Source organism: Rhinoderma darwinii, chromosome 5, assembly GCF_050947455.1.
Source record: "Rhinoderma darwinii isolate aRhiDar2 chromosome 5, aRhiDar2.hap1, whole genome shotgun sequence".
Lineage (NCBI taxonomy): Eukaryota > Metazoa > Chordata > Amphibia > Anura > Rhinodermatidae > Rhinoderma > Rhinoderma darwinii.
Genome location: NC_134691.1, coordinates 337151091 through 337168997, shown reverse-complemented (window position 1 = coordinate 337168997; position 17907 = coordinate 337151091). Strand labels below are relative to the sequence as shown.

The window sequence follows — 17907 nt, the reverse complement described above, 5'->3', positions numbered from 1 at the left end:
CAAGAATATAACTACTATAATACTGCTCCTATATACAAGAATATAACTACTATAATACTGCCCCTATGTACAAGAATATAACTACTATAATACTGCCCCCTATATACAAGAATATAACTACTATAATACTGCTCCAATATACAAGACTATAACTACTATAATACTGCTCCTATATACAAGAATATAACTACTATAATACTGCCCCCTATATACAAGAATATAACTACTATAATACTGCCCCTATATACAAGAATATAACTACTATAATACTGCCTCCTATATACAAGAATATAACTACTATAATACTTCCCCTATATACAAGAAGATAACTACTATAATACTGCCCCCTATGTACAAGAATATAACTACTATAATACTGCCCCCTATATACAAGAATATAACTACTATAATACTGCTCCTATGTACAAGAATATAACTACTATAATACTGCCCCCTATGTACAAGAATATAACTACTATAATACTGCCCCCTATATACAAGAATATAACTACTATAATACTGCCCCCTATATACAAGAATATAACTACTATAATACTGCCTCCTATATACAAGAATATAACTACTATAATACTGCCCCTATGTACAAGAATATAACTACTATAATACTGCCCCCTATATACAAGAATATAACTACTATAATACTGCCCCCTATATACAAGAATATAACTACTATAATACTGCCCCCTATATACAAGAATATAACTACTATAATACAGCTCCTATATACAAGAATATAACTACTATAATACTGCCCCCTATATACAAGAATATAACTACTATAATACTGCCGCTATATAGAAGAATATAACTACTATAATACTGCTCCTATATACAAGAATATAACTACTATAATACTGCCCCCTATGTACAAGATTATAACTACTATAATACTGTCCCCTATATACAAGAATATAACTACTATAATACTGTCCCCTATATACAAGAATATAACTACTATAATACTGCCCCCTATGTACAAGAATATAACTACTATAATACTGCCCCCTATATACAAGAATATAACTACTATAATACTGCCGCTATATAGAAGAATATAACTACTATAATACAGCTCCTATATACAAGAATATAACTACTATAATACTGCCCCCTATATACAAGAATATAACTACTATAATACTGCCGCTATATAGAAGAATATAACTACTATAATACTGCTCCTATATACAAGAATATAACTACTATAATACTGCTCCCTATATACAAGAATATAACTACTATAATACTGCCCCTATATACACAAGAATATAACTACTATAATACTGCTCCTATATACAAGAATATAACTACTATAATACTGCCCCCTATATACAAGAATATAACTACTATAATACTGCCCCCTATATACAAGAATATAACTACTATAATACAGCTCCTATATACAAGAATATAACTACTATAATACTGCCCCCTATATACAAGAATATAACTACTATAATACTGCCGCTATATAGAAGAATATAACTACTATAATACTGCTCCTATATACAAGAATATAACTACTATAATACTGCTCCCTATATACAAGAATATAACTACTATAATACTGCTCCCTATATACAAGAATATAACTACTATAATACTGCGTGGTTGTACAGAGTTGCAGCAGTATAACACTCAGTTAGGATCAGTGTCGTTTTTCCGGCAGGGAAGGTGTTAATCTTCGGGGGTGCGTACAATCATTTACCTTTGTTCATAGGGCACAGCATATTGTTTGGGGATTTTCAAGGGCATTGCTCTTTCTGTGGGCATTCTTTGTACTTTATCAGTCGACTATGTCTTCAACTTTCTACTCCAGACATAACCACAAGAGTGCTTGTTGTGATTCCTGCCCGGGTCATACAATGGCATTCAGACGGTTTTCAGCGGTGATTATTTACTCGGAAGAATGCGGGTTTGCGCTGGTGTCATCACAGTTCGTCTTGTATTATTTCCTCTTTCTATTAACCGTGTATATATTGTGTCCTGCTTGTCTGCCTCTAGACTGTGCCTTTAAAAACAAAGTCTTGGGGTCTACAGTACAATACCGGCTGCAGTCTCCGTTACTTCCCCTGTTGAGCCATTGTCAGATATGACTTTTTTTGCAGCAATTTTCCTTGGGGGCATTTTGGAGAAATATTGGGGTACTGTTCCCATAGTAGGGGGTAATGCTTCTTCCCTTTCTGCAACCAATTACTGCGGGGACTGAAAACTGAAGAAAAAAAAAAGAACAATGACAAAGCTAGATGACAACCCAAGTGAAATCATAAATCTTGGCCATTCTGGTTGTCACCCAGCTTTCCCAGAAACAGATATAAGGATGAATTATGGGTAAGCAGAATTTTAACAACTTGACAGAGGAGGGCAATTAAAAAACTCAGACTTACTGAAGATTTTGGTGCGAATATTTTAAGGGGAAGGGTCCCTTTAAAGAACCGCAGCGAGGTCATTCAGTATCAGTTACCAGGGCAGCGACTTTTGTCTGATACGGTGTTAGTAACGCTCGTTTCGGCAGGTCTGGACTTGCGGATGGTCAGCGCTGTGATGGTGTCTGGCTCCTCTGCTCACGGAGTATTCTGCATGTTCTGTAGGTTTTCCTTCATATCTCATAACTTCTAGGTATGAAAGTCTGAATTTCATGTTGTGTAGAAAAAATGGCGCAGGTGATTTTATGGTGTAGATGGCGCCGTATGCAGGGTTTGCCAATCATTATTATTGTAATGTATAGAGCCGTGCTGAGAAGGGGCCAAACTCTATCCCATGCTATGTTAACCCTCGCGACCAAGAAAGTCCTTACTATAAGGTACGGCAGCTGATATGGGGTCTAACAGCTAACGGGGCCCATCTCCACTCTTAAAGGAGCCATGTTATACATGGTTGCGCTGGGTCCTTCAGGGACATAGATGCTCTACGCTTTGACTAATAGAAAGGGTTCCCAAATGGATAGGGCATATGAACGGCTGGTTTAATTAAACAACCCCTTTAAGTTGTACTAACAAATTTAAAGGGACTCCCTTTTACCTATCTTTTGATATGTCATAGACGTCGGCAGGTGTCTCCCCACTAGTTGAGCCATTGGGGCTCCACCTGACTCATTAATTTAGAAATGTGAAACTTTCATAGCTAATATTTATGGGCCTATGTGTCTCCATGGTTACAGACTACAATCCAACCCTGTGTAGTCTGAATCCATAGTCATGTATTGCTCTCTTCTTTCTGCCCTCTCTTCTACTGTTTTCACTTACCAAGAGGAAGAGGGAATGGAGTAACACATGACTGCAGGATCAGACTACACTGGGTTTGATTGTAGTCTGTAACCATGGAGACACATGGGTCTGCATAAGAACAGTATACACAAAACAGGGAAGTGATTGTTAATTGCAAGTTTGTTTCATTATTTTTCTTTAGATACATTGGAGTAATAAAAGAAGGGTTTACAGAGTATATAAAATCTTTATTTGCATAAAACTTGGAAACTCTAGATTCATATTTTGCATTATCTTTCACTGTCCGCTTGGTCGGATGAGATAATGATGGTTTTCTGTGTAGTGAACATGGTGATAATGGTATATCATTTACCTACCGGGATATTGTTGTTTTACTGTCCCTTTTATGTTGAGAAGTCACTGCTATAACCGGCACCGGTCCTGAAACACAAAAGTCTGCTGCTCCTGTAGACTACAGAAAGTAATTATTTCATGCCTTAGTCTCCGTGTTAGTGATTTTCTGATATTAAGTCTGGCGGAGCTGTCACATGAAGTCACTTTCGGACGTCCATTCATGTGCTGGATAGACGGAGTCGTTGTACCTGGGTTTAATGAATACTTTGTAAATGTCGCCCATCCAGGTCCAGAATAACCTGCGTCACACACATGGAAGCTCTTCATTACATTCCTTATTAATAGATGCAACTACATGACTGGGTATTAGTTTCCTAAATGTCAGAAATTTAAAGGGCCGCTAAACCTGAAAGCAATGGCTTATAAAAGGTCAGCAGTATTATATATAAATAGTATTATAACAGGAGCGGCTGATATCAGAGCAATCTACTGATGTAAATATTACTGGATGTTTTCAGCACCAGATATATATGGGACATAAAGTAGTGAACGTCAGGGCAGGGAGTTTTCTGCACTTTCTGTCACTTATCCCACTGAAGAACATTACAGTCTTCCTTTCTTTAGCCTGAAAGGGCTGATAACAGCGAGCAATAGATGATATTCATCTGCATAGCAAATGAAGTGAAAATATAGATCAAGTTTATCTCTTTAGAAAAGACCTTGGACAGCTCCAAACGCGTCAGAATCTGCTTTTAACAGATTTTAAGTACTGTCTCTTTAAGTTGATCTGATTTTGACAAACTCCAGTGTGGTGTGGTCTAGCCAGGCATCTGTGATGTGCTGCGGAGAGAGCTGAGATTTCCCCTTTTTAAAAAAAAAATCTATAATAGTTATTAAATCCCTGTACCTTTTCTAAATTGAGAATTTTGACAGAAAATTTAGCGCTTTAGGTTAGTTTGCAGCTTAGTGTGGTAAAAGATGAATGCAAAGCATTCTATTTTATTACAAACTTTCACTCGTGTGTTCCAGCGACAAGGGCGCCCCCATGATCATAATGGTCTTTGCAGGAAATTAAAAAATTTAATATCACATCTTTTAAAAAGAACCTGTCAGCTCTCCTGTGTGGTGTAGTATAGAGGATCTGTCAGCTCTCCTGTGTGGTGTAGTATAGAGGATCTGTCAGCTCTCCTGTGTGGTGTAGTATAGAGGAGCTGTCAGCACTCCTGTGTGGTGTAGTATAGAGGATCTGTCAGTTCTCCTGTGTGGTGTAGTATAGAGGAGCTGTCAGTTCTCCTGTGTGGTGTAGTATAGAGGAGCTGTCAGCTCTCCTGTGTGGTGTAGTATGGAGGATCTGTCAGCTCTCCTGTGTGGTGTAATATAGAGGATCTGTCAGCTCTCCTGTGTGGTGTAGTATAGAGGAGCTGTCGGCTCTCCTGTGTGGTATAGTATAGAGGAGCTGTCGGCTCTCCTGTGTGGTGTAGTATAGAGGATCTGTCAGCTCTCCTGTGTGGTGTAGTATAGAGGATCTGTCAGCTCTCCTGTGTGGTGTAGTATAGAGGAGCTGTCAGCTCTCCTGTGTGGTGTAGTATAGAGGAGCTGTCAGCTCTCCTGTGTGGTGTAGTATAGAGGATCTGTCAGCTCTCCTGTGTGGTGTAGTATAGAGGATCTGTCAGCTCTCCTGTGTGGTGCAGTATAGAGGATCTGTCTGCTCTCCTGTGTGGTGTAGTATAGAGGATCTGTCAGCTCTCCTGTGTGGTGTAGTAAAGAGTATTTGTCAGCTCTCCTGTGTAGTATAGAGGATCTGTCAGCTCTCCTGTGTGGTGTAGTATAGAGGAGCGGTCAGCTCCCCTCTATGGTGTAGTATAGAGGAGCTGTCATCTCCCCTCTGTGGTGTATTATAGAGGCTCTGTCAGCTTTCCTGTGTGGTGTAGTATAGAGGATCTGTCAGCTCTCCTGTGTGGTGTAGTATAGAGGACCTGTCAGCTCTCCTGTGTGGTGTAGTATAGAGGACCTGTCAGCTCTCCTGTGTGGTGTAGTATAGAGGATCTGTCAGCTCTCCTGTGTGGTGTAGTATAGAGGATCTGTCAGCTCTCCTGTGTGGTGTAGTATAGAGGATCTGTCAGTTCTCCTGTGTGGTGTAGTATAGAGGAGCTGTCAGTTCTCCTGTGTGGTGTAGTATAGAGGAGCTGTCAGCTCTCCTGTGTAGTGTAGTATAGAGGATCTGTCAGCTCTCCTGTGTGGTGTAGTATAGAGGATCTGTCAGCTCTCCTGTGTGGTGTAGTATAGAGGATCTGTCAGTTCTCCTGTGTGGTGTAGTATAGAGGAGCTGTCGGTTCTCCTGTGTGGTGTAGTATAGAGGAGCTGTCGGCTCTCCTGTGTGGTGTAGTATAGAGGAGCTGTCGGCTCTCCTGTGTGGTGTAGTATAGAGGAGCTGTCGGCTCTCCTGTGTGGTGTAGTATAGAGGAGCTGTCGGCTCTCCTGTGTGGTGTAGTATAGAGGAGCTGTCGGCTCTCCTGTGTGGTGTAGTAAAGAGGATCTGTCCGTTCTCCTGTGTGGTGTAGTATAGAGGATCTGTCAGCTCTCCTGTGTGGTGTAGTAAAGAGTATTTGTCAGCTCTCCTGTGTAGTGTAGTGTAGTATAGAGGATCTGTCAGCTCTCCTGTGTGGTGTAGTATAGAGGAGCTGTCAGTTCTCCTGTGTGGTGTAGTATAGAGGAGCTGTCAGCTCTCCTGTGTGGTGTAGTATGGAGGATCTGTCAGCTCTCCTGTGTGGTGTAATATAGAGGATCTGTCAGCTCTCCTGTGTGGTGTAGTATAGAGGAGCTGTCAGCTCTCCTGTGTGGTGTAGTATAGAGGATCTGTCAGCTCTCCTGTGTGGTGTAATATAGAGGATCTGTCAGCTCTCCTGTGTGGTGTAGTATAGAGGAGCTGTCGGCTCTCCTGTGTGGTGTAGTATAGAGGATCTGTCAGATCTCCTGTGTGGTGTAGTATAGAGGATCTGTCAGCTCTCCTGTGTGGTGCAGTATAGAGGATCTGTCAGCTCTCCTGTGTGGTGCAGTATAGAGGATCTGTCAGCTCTCCTGTGTGGTGCAGTATAGAGGATCTGTCAGCTCTCCTGTGTGGTGTAGTAAAGAGTATTTGTCAGCTCTCCTGTGTAGTATAGAGGATCTGTCAGCTCTCCTGTGTGGTGTAGTATAGAGGAGCGGTCAGCTCCCCTCTATGGTGTAGTATAGAGGAGCTGTCAGCTCCCCTCTGTGGTGTAGTATAGAGGCTCTGTCAGCTTTCCTGTGTGGTGTAGTATAGAGGATCTGTCAGCTCTCCTGTGTGGTGTAGTATAGAGGACCTGTCAGCTCTCCTGTGTGGTGTAGTATAGAGGATCTGTCAGCTCTCCTGTGTGGTGTAGTATAGAGGATCTGTCAGCTCTCCTGTGTGGTGTAGTATAGAGGATCTGTCAGCTCTCCTGTGTGGTGTAGTATAGAGGATCTGTCAGCTCTCCTGTGTGGTGTAGTATAGAGGATCTGTCAGTTCTCCTGTGTGGTGTAGTATAGAGGAGCTGTCAGTTCTCCTGTGTGGTGTAGTATAGAGGAGCTGTCAGCTCTCCTGTGTGGTGTAGTATAGAGGATCTGTCAGCTCTCCTGTGTGGTGTAGTATAGAGGATCTGTCAGCTCTCCTGTGTGGTGTAGTAAAGAGTATTTGTCAGCTCTCCTGTGTAGTGTAGTATAGAGGATCTGTCAGCTCTCCTGTGTGGTGTAGTATAGAGGAGCGGTCAGCTCCCCTCTGTGGTGTAGTATAGAGGAGCGGTCAGCTCCCCTCTGTGGTGTAGTATAGAGGATCTGTCAGCTCTCCTGTGTGGTGTAGGATAGAGGATCTGTCTGCTCTCCTGTGTGGTGTGGTGTGGTGTAGTATAGAGGACATGTCAGCTCTCCTGTGTGTGTGTGGTGTATAGAGGATCTGTCAGCTCTCCTGTGTGGTGTATAGAGGATCTGTCAGCTTTCCTGTGTGGTGTAGTATAGAGGAGCGGTCAGCTCCCCTCTGTGGTGTAGTATAGAGGAGCTGTCAGCTCCCCTGTGTGGTGTAGTATAGAGGAGCTGTCAGCTCTCCTATGTGGTGTAGTATAAAGGATCTGTCAGCTCTGCTGTGTGGTTTAATATAGAGGATCTGTCAGCTCTCCTGTCTGGTGTAGTATAGAGGATCTGTCAGCTCTACTGTGTGGTGGAGTATAGAGGATCTGTCAGCTCTCCTGTGTGGTGTAGTATAGAGGATCTGTCAGCTCTCTTGTGTGGTGTAGTATAGATGATCTGTCAGCTCTTCTGTGTGGTGTAGTATAGAGGATCTGTCAGCTCTCCTGTGTGGTGTAGTATAGAGGATCTGTCAGCTCTCCTGTGTGGTGTAGTATAGAGGATCTGTCAGTTCCCCTGTGTGGTGTAGTATAGAGGAGCTGTCAGCTCTCCTGTGTGGTGTAGTATAGAAGAGCTGTCAGCTCTCCTGTGTGGTGTAGTATAGAGGATCTCTCAGTTCCCCTGTGTGGTGTAGTATAGAGGACATGTCAGCTCTCCTGTGTGGTGTAGTATAGAGGACATGTCAGTTCTCCTGTGTGGTGTAGTATGGAGGATCTGTCATCTCTTCTGTGTGGTGTAGTATAGAGGAGCTGTCAGCTCTCCTGTGTGGTGTAGTATAGAAGATCTGTCAGCTCTCCGGTGTGGTGTAGTATGGAGGATCTGTCTGCTCTCCTGTGTGGTGTAGTATAGAGGATCTGTCATCTCTCCTGCGTGGTGTAGTATAGAGGATCTGTCGGCTCTCCTGTGTGGTGTAGTATAGAGGAGCTGTCGGCTCTCCTGTGTGGTGTAGTATAGAGGATTTATCAGCTCTCCTGTGTGGTGTAGTATAGAGGATCTGTCAGCTTTCCTGTGTGGTGTAGTATAGAGGAGCGGTCAGCTCCCCTCTGTGGTGTAGTATAGAGGAGCTGTCAGCTCCCCTGTGTGGTGTAGTATAGAGGATCTGTCTGCTCTCCTGTGTGGTGGAGTATAGAGGATCTGTCAGTTCTCCTGTGTGGTGTAGTATAGAGGATCTGTCATCTCTCCTGCGTGGTGTAGTATAGAGGATCTGTCGGCTCTCCTGTGTGGTGTAGTATAGAGGATCTGTCAGCTCTCCTGTGTGGTGTAGTATAGAGGATCTGTCAGCTCTCCTGTGTGGTGTAGTATAGAGGATCTGTCGGCTCTCCTGTGTGGTGTAGTATAGAGGAGCTGTCGGCTCTCCTGTGTGTTGTAGTATAGAGGAGCTGTCGGCTCTCCTGTGTGGTGTAGTATAGAGGAGCCGTCGGCTCTCCTGTGTGGTGTAGTATAGAGGAGCTGTCGGCTCTCCTGTGTGTTGTAGTATAGAGGAGCTGTCGGCTCTCCTGTGTGGTGTAGTATAGAGGAGCTGTCGGCTCTCCTGTGTGGTGTAGTATAGAGGAGCTGTCGGCTCTCCTGTGTGGTGTAGTATAGAGGAGCTGTCGGCTCTCCTGTGTGGTGTAGTATAGAGGAGCTGTCAGCTCTCCTGTGTGGTGTAGTATAGAGGAGCTGTCAGCTCTCCTGTGTGTTGTAGTATAGAGGATCTGTCAGCTCTCCTGTATGGTGTAGCTCTTTATTTTATTTTATTCTATTTTTTTTGTGAAAAAGCAACGGAAACCTGATGGAGAGCACCCAAGTAACAAAAACAGAATTAGCAAACTTGTCCCATTGGTGTCATGGCTTCTGTTTTTGCAGGATCCATGGGGGATATAATAGATCCTGTATAATCCCTGATGATCTTTTTGACTGATACATTATGTTAGGATCAGTTTTTTTTTTACCTTGACTGACTGAGTGTTGTTGCTGCAAGAAAGCCCCGGGTCCTCCAGACTGCGAGCAGCACTAACTAATAATGGGGGAAAACACTCACATTACATTTTATAGGACTTCTAGAATGTTTTTAGTGTAGACTTCCCCTTTAAATACCCACTGTAACGCCGCCTGCCGGGTGCCCGATTAGCATGTTCTGGAATGCTGAAGAACAATGCGCAGAGATCCTGATTATACATTCCCAGTGCCGCAGATGTGCCGGCCATGCTCCGGCGGAAATAAACAGGATGGATTTTCCGCTGAAGTACAATAATTTGTTTCGCGTTTTCTCTTTTTATGGAGAGTTGTCATTGAGCAGCAGCCGCCGTTATTATGATGACGGTCACACAGCGTTCAGTGTCAGTGGAGCACAATCCCCCACCAGCCGCGAGGGAGCAAGCAAGCGTGCAGCGACCGTTCTGCAAGTCAAACAAAACATAATTGCTACAAACTTCCTGCCTCCGTAATTGACAAAATGGAATTCCGAGTCGGCAGAAGAGAAGATTTAGGCTGTGTTCACACTGAGCTTTTTGCAGGAGGAAAAAAATTTCTGAAAATCAGGACCTGTTTTCTCTTGAAAACAGCTCCGTATTTTGACTCTGCGTGTGAACATACCCTTAGATTTCCAGCCCAGTGACGGACGGCTGCAGCGAACAGGACGGGCGTGAGAACTTGATGGTTACCAAACCACCAGCAGTTTTCACTGGAGAAGGGAAATATTAGGATTTTCCCAAGTCTCTGGACGGTGGCAGGAAGCCACTTTTTGATTTTCATTAATAATTCACTTTAAGGCCTTGTTCACACGAGCGTATTTCACGTCCGTGTTACGTGCGTTAAAACAACGGACGTCACACGGACCTACGCAATTCAATGGGGCCATTCAGACATTGTGTTATTCACGCAGTGTGTATCCGCTGCGCGAAACTCGCTGCATGGCCTATTCTTGTGCGTTTTGTGCGCATCACGCACCCATTGAAGTCTTCCATGGGTGCGTGAAAAAAAAACGGACAGCACACGGATGTCATGCACAACAGTTGCTAAAGAAATGATGAGAAAATAACCCCCACCTCCTTCTGTTTATTTTGCTGACATGAAAAACGCTTGACATACGGATGACTTATGCGCGTAAAAAACGCAGACCCGCACCGTACACTGATGTCACATGGAACTGCAACGCAAGAAAACCGCTGTGTTTTTTATGCGCGCAAAACGGACACGTTCGTGTGAATAAGGCCCAAGGATGTCCCCTCGTAGACAACGGCTACTCTTTGTAGCCTGACAGCTGCCGTCCATACAAATGTAGACAAGATTTTCACGTGGCCATCGGACAACCAAATATGACCAAGACATGGGGTGAAAAATAATGAAATTCACGTGAAAAACCCTAAAAAAATAATTACATTTATAAAAAAAAATAAAAAATAAAAAACCCCAGACCTGCTCTGTTCACATTGATATTGGGACCCTCTGTCAAAGGTTCCATCTCATGCAGCGCTATTCTTTTGGTTAAAACGACAAAAACACTTGGACTGAACTCCGATTAACCACATTAGGGTCAGTTCACACGTAGCGTAAATGCTGCAGATTTTCCGCAGCAGATTTAGTCGCAGAAAATCCCCAGGGCTTATTCACATGAACGAGGGGAAACTTGGACATGAAAAACGGCCATTTTTTGCATCTGAGTTTTACCCGTGTGGGACCCGTTTTCACGGATCCCCATAGGCTTGAGTCTATAGAGGGATCCGTGAAAACGGAAAAAAATAGGACATGTTCTATCTTTCAACGGACTCTTCACATGGTCCGTTGAAGCAGCGACTGTGTTAACGGCCCCATTGAAATACATGCGTCCGTATCTGCCCCGTGTGAACTCCGCCTTATAAGTCAATTGAAGGACCATAGGACTCTCTGTTAGGGCTCGTCCTCACTCTGCGGAATTGACGCGTTTTTTCCAGCCAGATTTTCGGATGGAAAACGCCCAGCAGAATACAGTAGCAGCACAGTGGATGAGATTTAACAAATCTCATCCACACGCTCCGTAAAATTTCCGAGCCAAAATTCACCTGCGTTGCGTATTTTTCAAACCGCAGCAAGTCCATTCCTGCTACGGAAAGCGTCCAGAATTGCTGCGTTTTTCAGAGATGTCTCCATCTTCTAACATTGGGAAAAATGTAGCAATTTACGCACCATTTTCTGCCGCAAAAACCACAGGAAATGGTGCGTTTTTGCTGCAGCGGAAGGACTTTGACTTTCAACGGAATTGCTGCAGAAATGATCTGCAGCGATTCCATTGTGTGTGGACAAGCCCCTATTATATACTTCTGGACTCTCTAGCAATTGCCTGTGTATTTAACTTACCAACATTTACGTCCCCAAAATCGAGGCATTTAAACGCCGCCCTTAATCTGACCAGGAACGTCCCCAAAACAGTTGTGAACACCCACTTTTGTAGAAATTTGCATAAAACAAGTCGCTTTTGCCATATGGTTTGCAAGATTGTCCTGCCGAAATCAGGACTATTGGCAAGTATGGATAATATACTGGTATGTAAATGTATGATAGTTTATTATAATGGGAAAAAAATAAAAGAAAAAACAAAAGACCTTTTTTTTTTTTTTTTACAATAAATTGGTTTTAATAAATATTACTAGGAAATATTTCGACATATTAGGTTTCCCCATAACTGTAACGCTACATCCGTCATTACCGCCGCGCAGGTCAGCGGAAGGAGCGCTGACGATCCCGAGACTTCTCCCAGCATCCTGCCAGCCAGCGCAGCTCTCACAATAAATAAAGATAATCTCGTCTGCGGATAGCGCTCCATTTACTTAGCTGCCGGTCGACGGGAGGATCGCGTCGCGTTGTATCATTTAATAGCGGTTTGAATATGAAGATTTAATTCACTTAAAATCCATATGGGTTGTCCAGGATTAGAAAAACATGGCATCTTTCTTCCCATAATAGCACCGCAGGTTGCGTGTGGTATTGCAGCTCAGCCCTAATCACTTCAATGGAGCTGCAATACCACACATAACCCCTGGACAGGGGTGGCGCTGTTTCCTATACAACCCGTTTTTTAATTTACCACCTATGGCTCATCACAAAATCTTCAGACTTAGCGGCCATGTTCTCTATTTGAATTGAGGTCCCACTTAGATCCGCAACCTTAAATGATCATTTTATCTGTAATTAGGCGTAAAAAAAAAAATTGTAATCTCATAAATGAATAAAAAAAAAAAAATAAGTTTACAGATTTTGACACAAAAAGTTTTACAGTTTTTATAAACTTTGGGTAAGTGAAGAAATCTGAGGTGGAGATAAAGGTCATATCCAGGTATGGTAATTAGACAGGGCGCAGGAGGGACGTGTCGGCTCTTGCAGGAGGCTCGGGCCTGCACAACAGCGTCTAATAACAGAGCGGAACGGGTAATCGCCTCCGAAAATCACTGCTAATGAAGCAAAGCCTGCAGAATGTCTGCCCTGGTTGTGTCAATATCATCCAGTATACACAGCGCTCCCCAGTGCAACAATGGAGACAATACATCCGTCATTACCGCCGCGCAGGTCAGAGGAAGGAGCGCTGACGATCCCGAGACTTCTCCCAGCATCCTGCCGGCCAGCGCAGCTCTCACAATAAATAAAGTTAATCTCGTCTGCGGATCGCGCTCCGTTTACTTAGCTGCAGGTCGACGGGAGGATCGCGTCGCGTTGTATCATTTAATAGCGGCTTAAATAGTGTTGACTCGCAGGATACAAGTGCAATAAAGCAACGCATGTCAATGACTTTCTTTGTCTCGTCTTAACAGCGGTGGATTGTAAGTCGTGTTTTTGGCGTGGGCGGGACGATGGTGCAGATGTTCCATCCTCTCACACCTGCATTTAAAGGGGCTTGGAGGAGGAAACGGGGGATGGGGACGTTGTGTAGCGACTGTTCTGGACAGACCTACAATTTTTCAAACTTGCAGAAGAAATTCTGAAATTTTGGAACGTGATAGTGTCGGCTGTTTTAGCTCGGGGAGAAGGAAAGATGCATTATCGGATGTTTTTTGTTCGTTTAGGGGGGTTTGTCGCTTGGTAATTTTTTGGTGTATAATAGGCTGATGGTGTCCAGATTTGGGCTTAATAGCATGATAACGTATTGCAGTATATCGTGCGAGCAGTCCAACGATCGCTGGTTCAAGTTCCCTAGAGGGACTAATAAAAAAAAAGTTTATATATCTAAAATTAAAATTTCAATGTGCCATGAAAGATTTGGTTCCTGAGAGACAGGCATGCATCTCCTGCTTACTGACAGTCTCCATGGACTGATATATATCCATTGAAAACAATGGACACATCCTGTTCATATAAGGAGTGCACGTAAAAAACAACAATAATAATATAAAAAGAAAAAAAAAAGTATATACTGCTGTCCCATGGGACTTATCAAGACAGCCCATTTCTATATATTGACATCATAGAGTGGCCTTTGCATCATAAGGCCATGTTCACACGCTCAACAAAAAACGGCTGAAAATACGGAGCTGTTTTTAAGGGAAAACGGCTCCTGATTTTTAGCCGTTTTTTAATCAAACTCGCGTTTTTCGTGGCCTTTTTTTACGGACGTTTTTTGGAGCTGTTTTTCTATTGAGTCAACCAAAAACGGCTCAAGAAGTGACAGCCACTTCTTTTTACGGGGCGTTTTTTACGCGCCGTTTTTTGAAAATGAGGCGTACAAAAACGCCCCGTTGGAACAGAACGCCATATGTCCCATTGATATTAATGGGCAGATGTTGGTAGGCGTTCTGCTTCCGTTTTTTTGGACGTTTATGGCCCGAAAAACGGCTGAAAAAAGGATGTGTGAAAATACCTTAAGGGTCCCTTTACATGGCTCGACTTGGGCCGTGTAAACGAGCGCCAATCAATGAGACCGTTCTTTGCTCGGCGCTCGTTTGCTCCTTTCCCAAGCAGCAATTTATGGGGTCGATTGATCGTTACTCCTATCGCTCGTCCCCATACATTTCCATCATGTCGGCAGCGCGTCTCCCTGTTTACACAGGGCAATGATCGGGAGCGAGCGATCATATGAACGCTCATTTGCCCGATAATTGGCCCATGTAAAAGCCACAGCTTTGTCCGGCAATAACAGAGAATTGTCGGCGTATTGGCTCAGTCTCTACTCAGAGTGAATATTCTCCTTTCCCAATCTTCTAAAGTGTCATTGACACATGCCGGACGATGACATTGGTGAAGGTCAATGAGCGGAGACCCGCACCGATGGCTCGAATGATTGAAAGCTGCGCTCTGATTGGTTGTTATGATCACAGTCTGACTGTGACCGTTTTGATAGATGAGGCCCAAATAGGCGAATTTATGAAGGGCTTCGCGCCGGTTTACTGGCATTAAAAAGTCGCAACACCATTATTGCACAATAGTTTGCGACATTATTTGACATTTTCCGCCGCTTTTAAAAAAAAAAGTGGGATGGTTTTGCTGAAGGGCGGCGCTATCTGCAGCCCGATAAGTTTACTATAATTTATGCTACAAACTGGCGAAATCCTACTGGACTCTATGCCTGCTCATATCTGGGGGAAATTTAACTTTGGTGCTTGGACAGCACACGACGCGCGCCTCTTATTAAATTTGTCGCATCCTAAATCTGCGGGCGCCAGTCTTAGTAAATCTGCCTCATTGTCTCCAGTGTTGGCAGCTTCTCGCTCTGCCCTATTAAGACAGAGCAGTGAACAGTGACTCCAGCGGCCTCATCAAAGGTTCAGAACATTACTCTGCTCCTATACTTTACACTGCAGCTCTGCTCCCTTAGGGTTCAGCTATGATCATTGTCTCCAGCTTTGGTGCATTGTGTATTAGAGTCTGAGGTAGCTTAAAATTCATCTCCTGTCTCATCAGAGACTCAGACTAGTGCTCTTCACCCTATACTTTACACTGTAGCTCTGCCCCTTTAGGGTACAGCCATAGCCAATCACTCCAGCTTACCTGCATTGCCTGTTGGAGTGTCTGGTAATCTGAAATCCATCTACAGTCTCATCAAAGACTCAGACTAATTCTCCTCCCCCATAATTTACACTGCAGCGCTGCTCCCTTGGGATACCGCTATGGCCAGTGACTCCAACTTCGCTGCATTGTGTATACGAGTCTCTGGTAATAAAATAAAGGCTCAATCAAGAGGCTCATCAAAGGCTCAAACTAGTACTCTGCCCCATTCTTTACACTGCAGCACTGCTTGTTCAGATTGGCTACTCTGTATAAGCACAAGCTCAGCAGGAAGTCCATGCATGGAGATCTGATTTCCATGACTGCAAGAACATAATGATTATGGACTACTAAACTACTGGTGGTATAAAGATTATCGGGGACTGCGGCTCATAGCTAAATGAGCTCAAGTAATGGGGGAGCCTGGAGAGCGGCTTTAACATGTTTTTGCTTGATGCACAGTGGCCAAGTCCCTACATACCATAGAGGCAGTCCCCGTAGTTGTCCAGTTCCGGTAGACTCCACCCATCCTCCTCATGAGGGGTAAATGAGCAATGGAAGTTCCTGTCTTGTACACAAGGGGGCCCAATTTCTATTTTTTGCAACGTGCACCCCTGACTGTACCCCAGTGAACACTAATGCTAAAGTAATTACCCTATTAAAAGTAACTAATGACCATCGGCGAGTTCTGCCGGAGCGATCCGTCGTTGACATTGAATACAGAAATTAGCGCAGAGTCCGCTCCAACATATTATTAGTCCTTAATTACATGTAAGAAAACAAACACGGACAGCGTGCCCGATGAGAGGAGCCAATTCTACACAAACACGCAGACCCTCAATAAAGAGCCGGATAATTTACCGACGCGCTGATGGAGCGAGCGATGCAATTATTCTTGTTTTGGCGTTGTAGAAGCGATTCCATACTCTTTATGTTGGAAGGGAACATAGAATTCATTGTGCTGATGACGTCATTGATTATTTCTATTGGCTAATTAATCGGCGCGGGTTGGAAGTTCTCAGTATTTTTGTTATTTGGGCACCCACCCCATCACTACATATATACACAAGGCATTGTAGTTATTTTAAAATGGATAAAAAGAATAAACTTCATGTGTCGTCCTCGCCATGTTACTCAGTCAGACTTTTATTTTCTGGGAAAGTTGGGTGACAACCCATATAGCCTACATTATAGTCCCCCAGAGGGGTAGTCACCCAGTCGGGTGGTCAAAATAGGAGCGAGTGCAGTACTGGTGCCTGGGAGGGAAAGCTGAGTGACAACCCCTGTAGGATCTGCAGGCATATTGGTCTTCATCCAACTTTCCCAGAAACAGATGTAACTAAGAAACAGCTGAACATCATAACCATTTAATAGAATATTCACCATATTGTTTTTAATACTTTAGGAGAAATGCTCCTTAAAGGAATTGTCCACAATTCTTATTAAAAACGTCTGATCCTGCTCCTGAAACCCCCAGTGATCAGCTGTAATCAACAGGGAAAGCAGGCAGCAGGTGTTCATTTTCCCCCTACAGCGCCCCCACAGGGAAAATGAAGCATTACACTGTTCTCATTGAATGAATAGGCTATCTGTGTAATGTACGGATGTGTCGGGTCCTCCTCAGAGATGCTTTTTGGATTATATTAGATTACGATATTTAATCTTTCATCACCATAAATATCACCGCTGTTCTTCCTTCCCCTGCAGGCCGCCGGAGTGGTGCGACCATTGGTGTCCACGGTTATTGCGCCTTCCCCAGACGGATGCTTGGACCACTCCCTGGAGCGAGCGAAGCACAGAGCCAGTGAGATGCCGCAAGCCTTTCTATTTGAACTCATCTATGAAGCGTACCTTCAGGTGAGTGTGCACTCATGTGTTCATATCCGGACCTCAACCAGGTGACTATATGGCCAATGATCCAGCTTTTCCTGTGCCTGAATCAGCTGTCCGTGCCAGAGAAAGCTGCGGCCAGCCATTCATTTCCATCTTGTTACCGGCTCTTCACAGGTCAATAGAGGGGGTCCCAAGTGGAAGACTCCCCTCTATGGGGTCCATATGCTCTAATAAGAGAGTATAGAAACATTTAATTTTTGGTATCTTGTACTGGTCTTGAGTTACGTCAGGTCTTGTACTCCAGTCACAGCCAAAGCTGCACTCAAAATTCTTAATTCCTATTAGCAGAGTGCAGTGCATTGTGGGAGCTCAGATGACGGCAGTAACTAGTGGTCTATCTTCTAATAGAATGGCCGCTGATCAGACCCTTGCTTTCTGTGTTTGTCTGCAGAGTGGGCCCTGATCAGGTGACCGCCTGTCCCCTCCCGTTACATCGATATCTCCTGCAGTAGGACAGTCCCTTTTAATGAGGAAAAAATTTAATTAAAAAAATAATAATAATAATTTGGTAATAAATTTATCAGTGCTCCTGAAGGGGTTAATAATAAGTTGGTTTTTTTTCCTTTCTCGGTTCTCGCTCACGTGTTCTTTACTTTAGTACAGATGT

At 43.7% G+C, this 17907-nt stretch overlaps 1 protein-coding gene across 2 annotated transcripts in view; it reads left to right on the top strand.

Annotated features, from left to right (window-relative positions):
- CRPPA (CDP-L-ribitol pyrophosphorylase A) overlaps positions 1 to 17907 on the top strand; it is a 197327-nt gene that overhangs the window by 15619 nt on the left and 163801 nt on the right. For both annotated transcript variants that reach the window (XM_075828777.1, XM_075828778.1), the window contains exon 3: positions 17115 to 17264. In XM_075828777.1, the coding sequence (XP_075684892.1) occupies positions 17115 to 17264 (150 nt within the window). The remainder of the gene's footprint in view (positions 1 to 17114; positions 17265 to 17907) is intronic.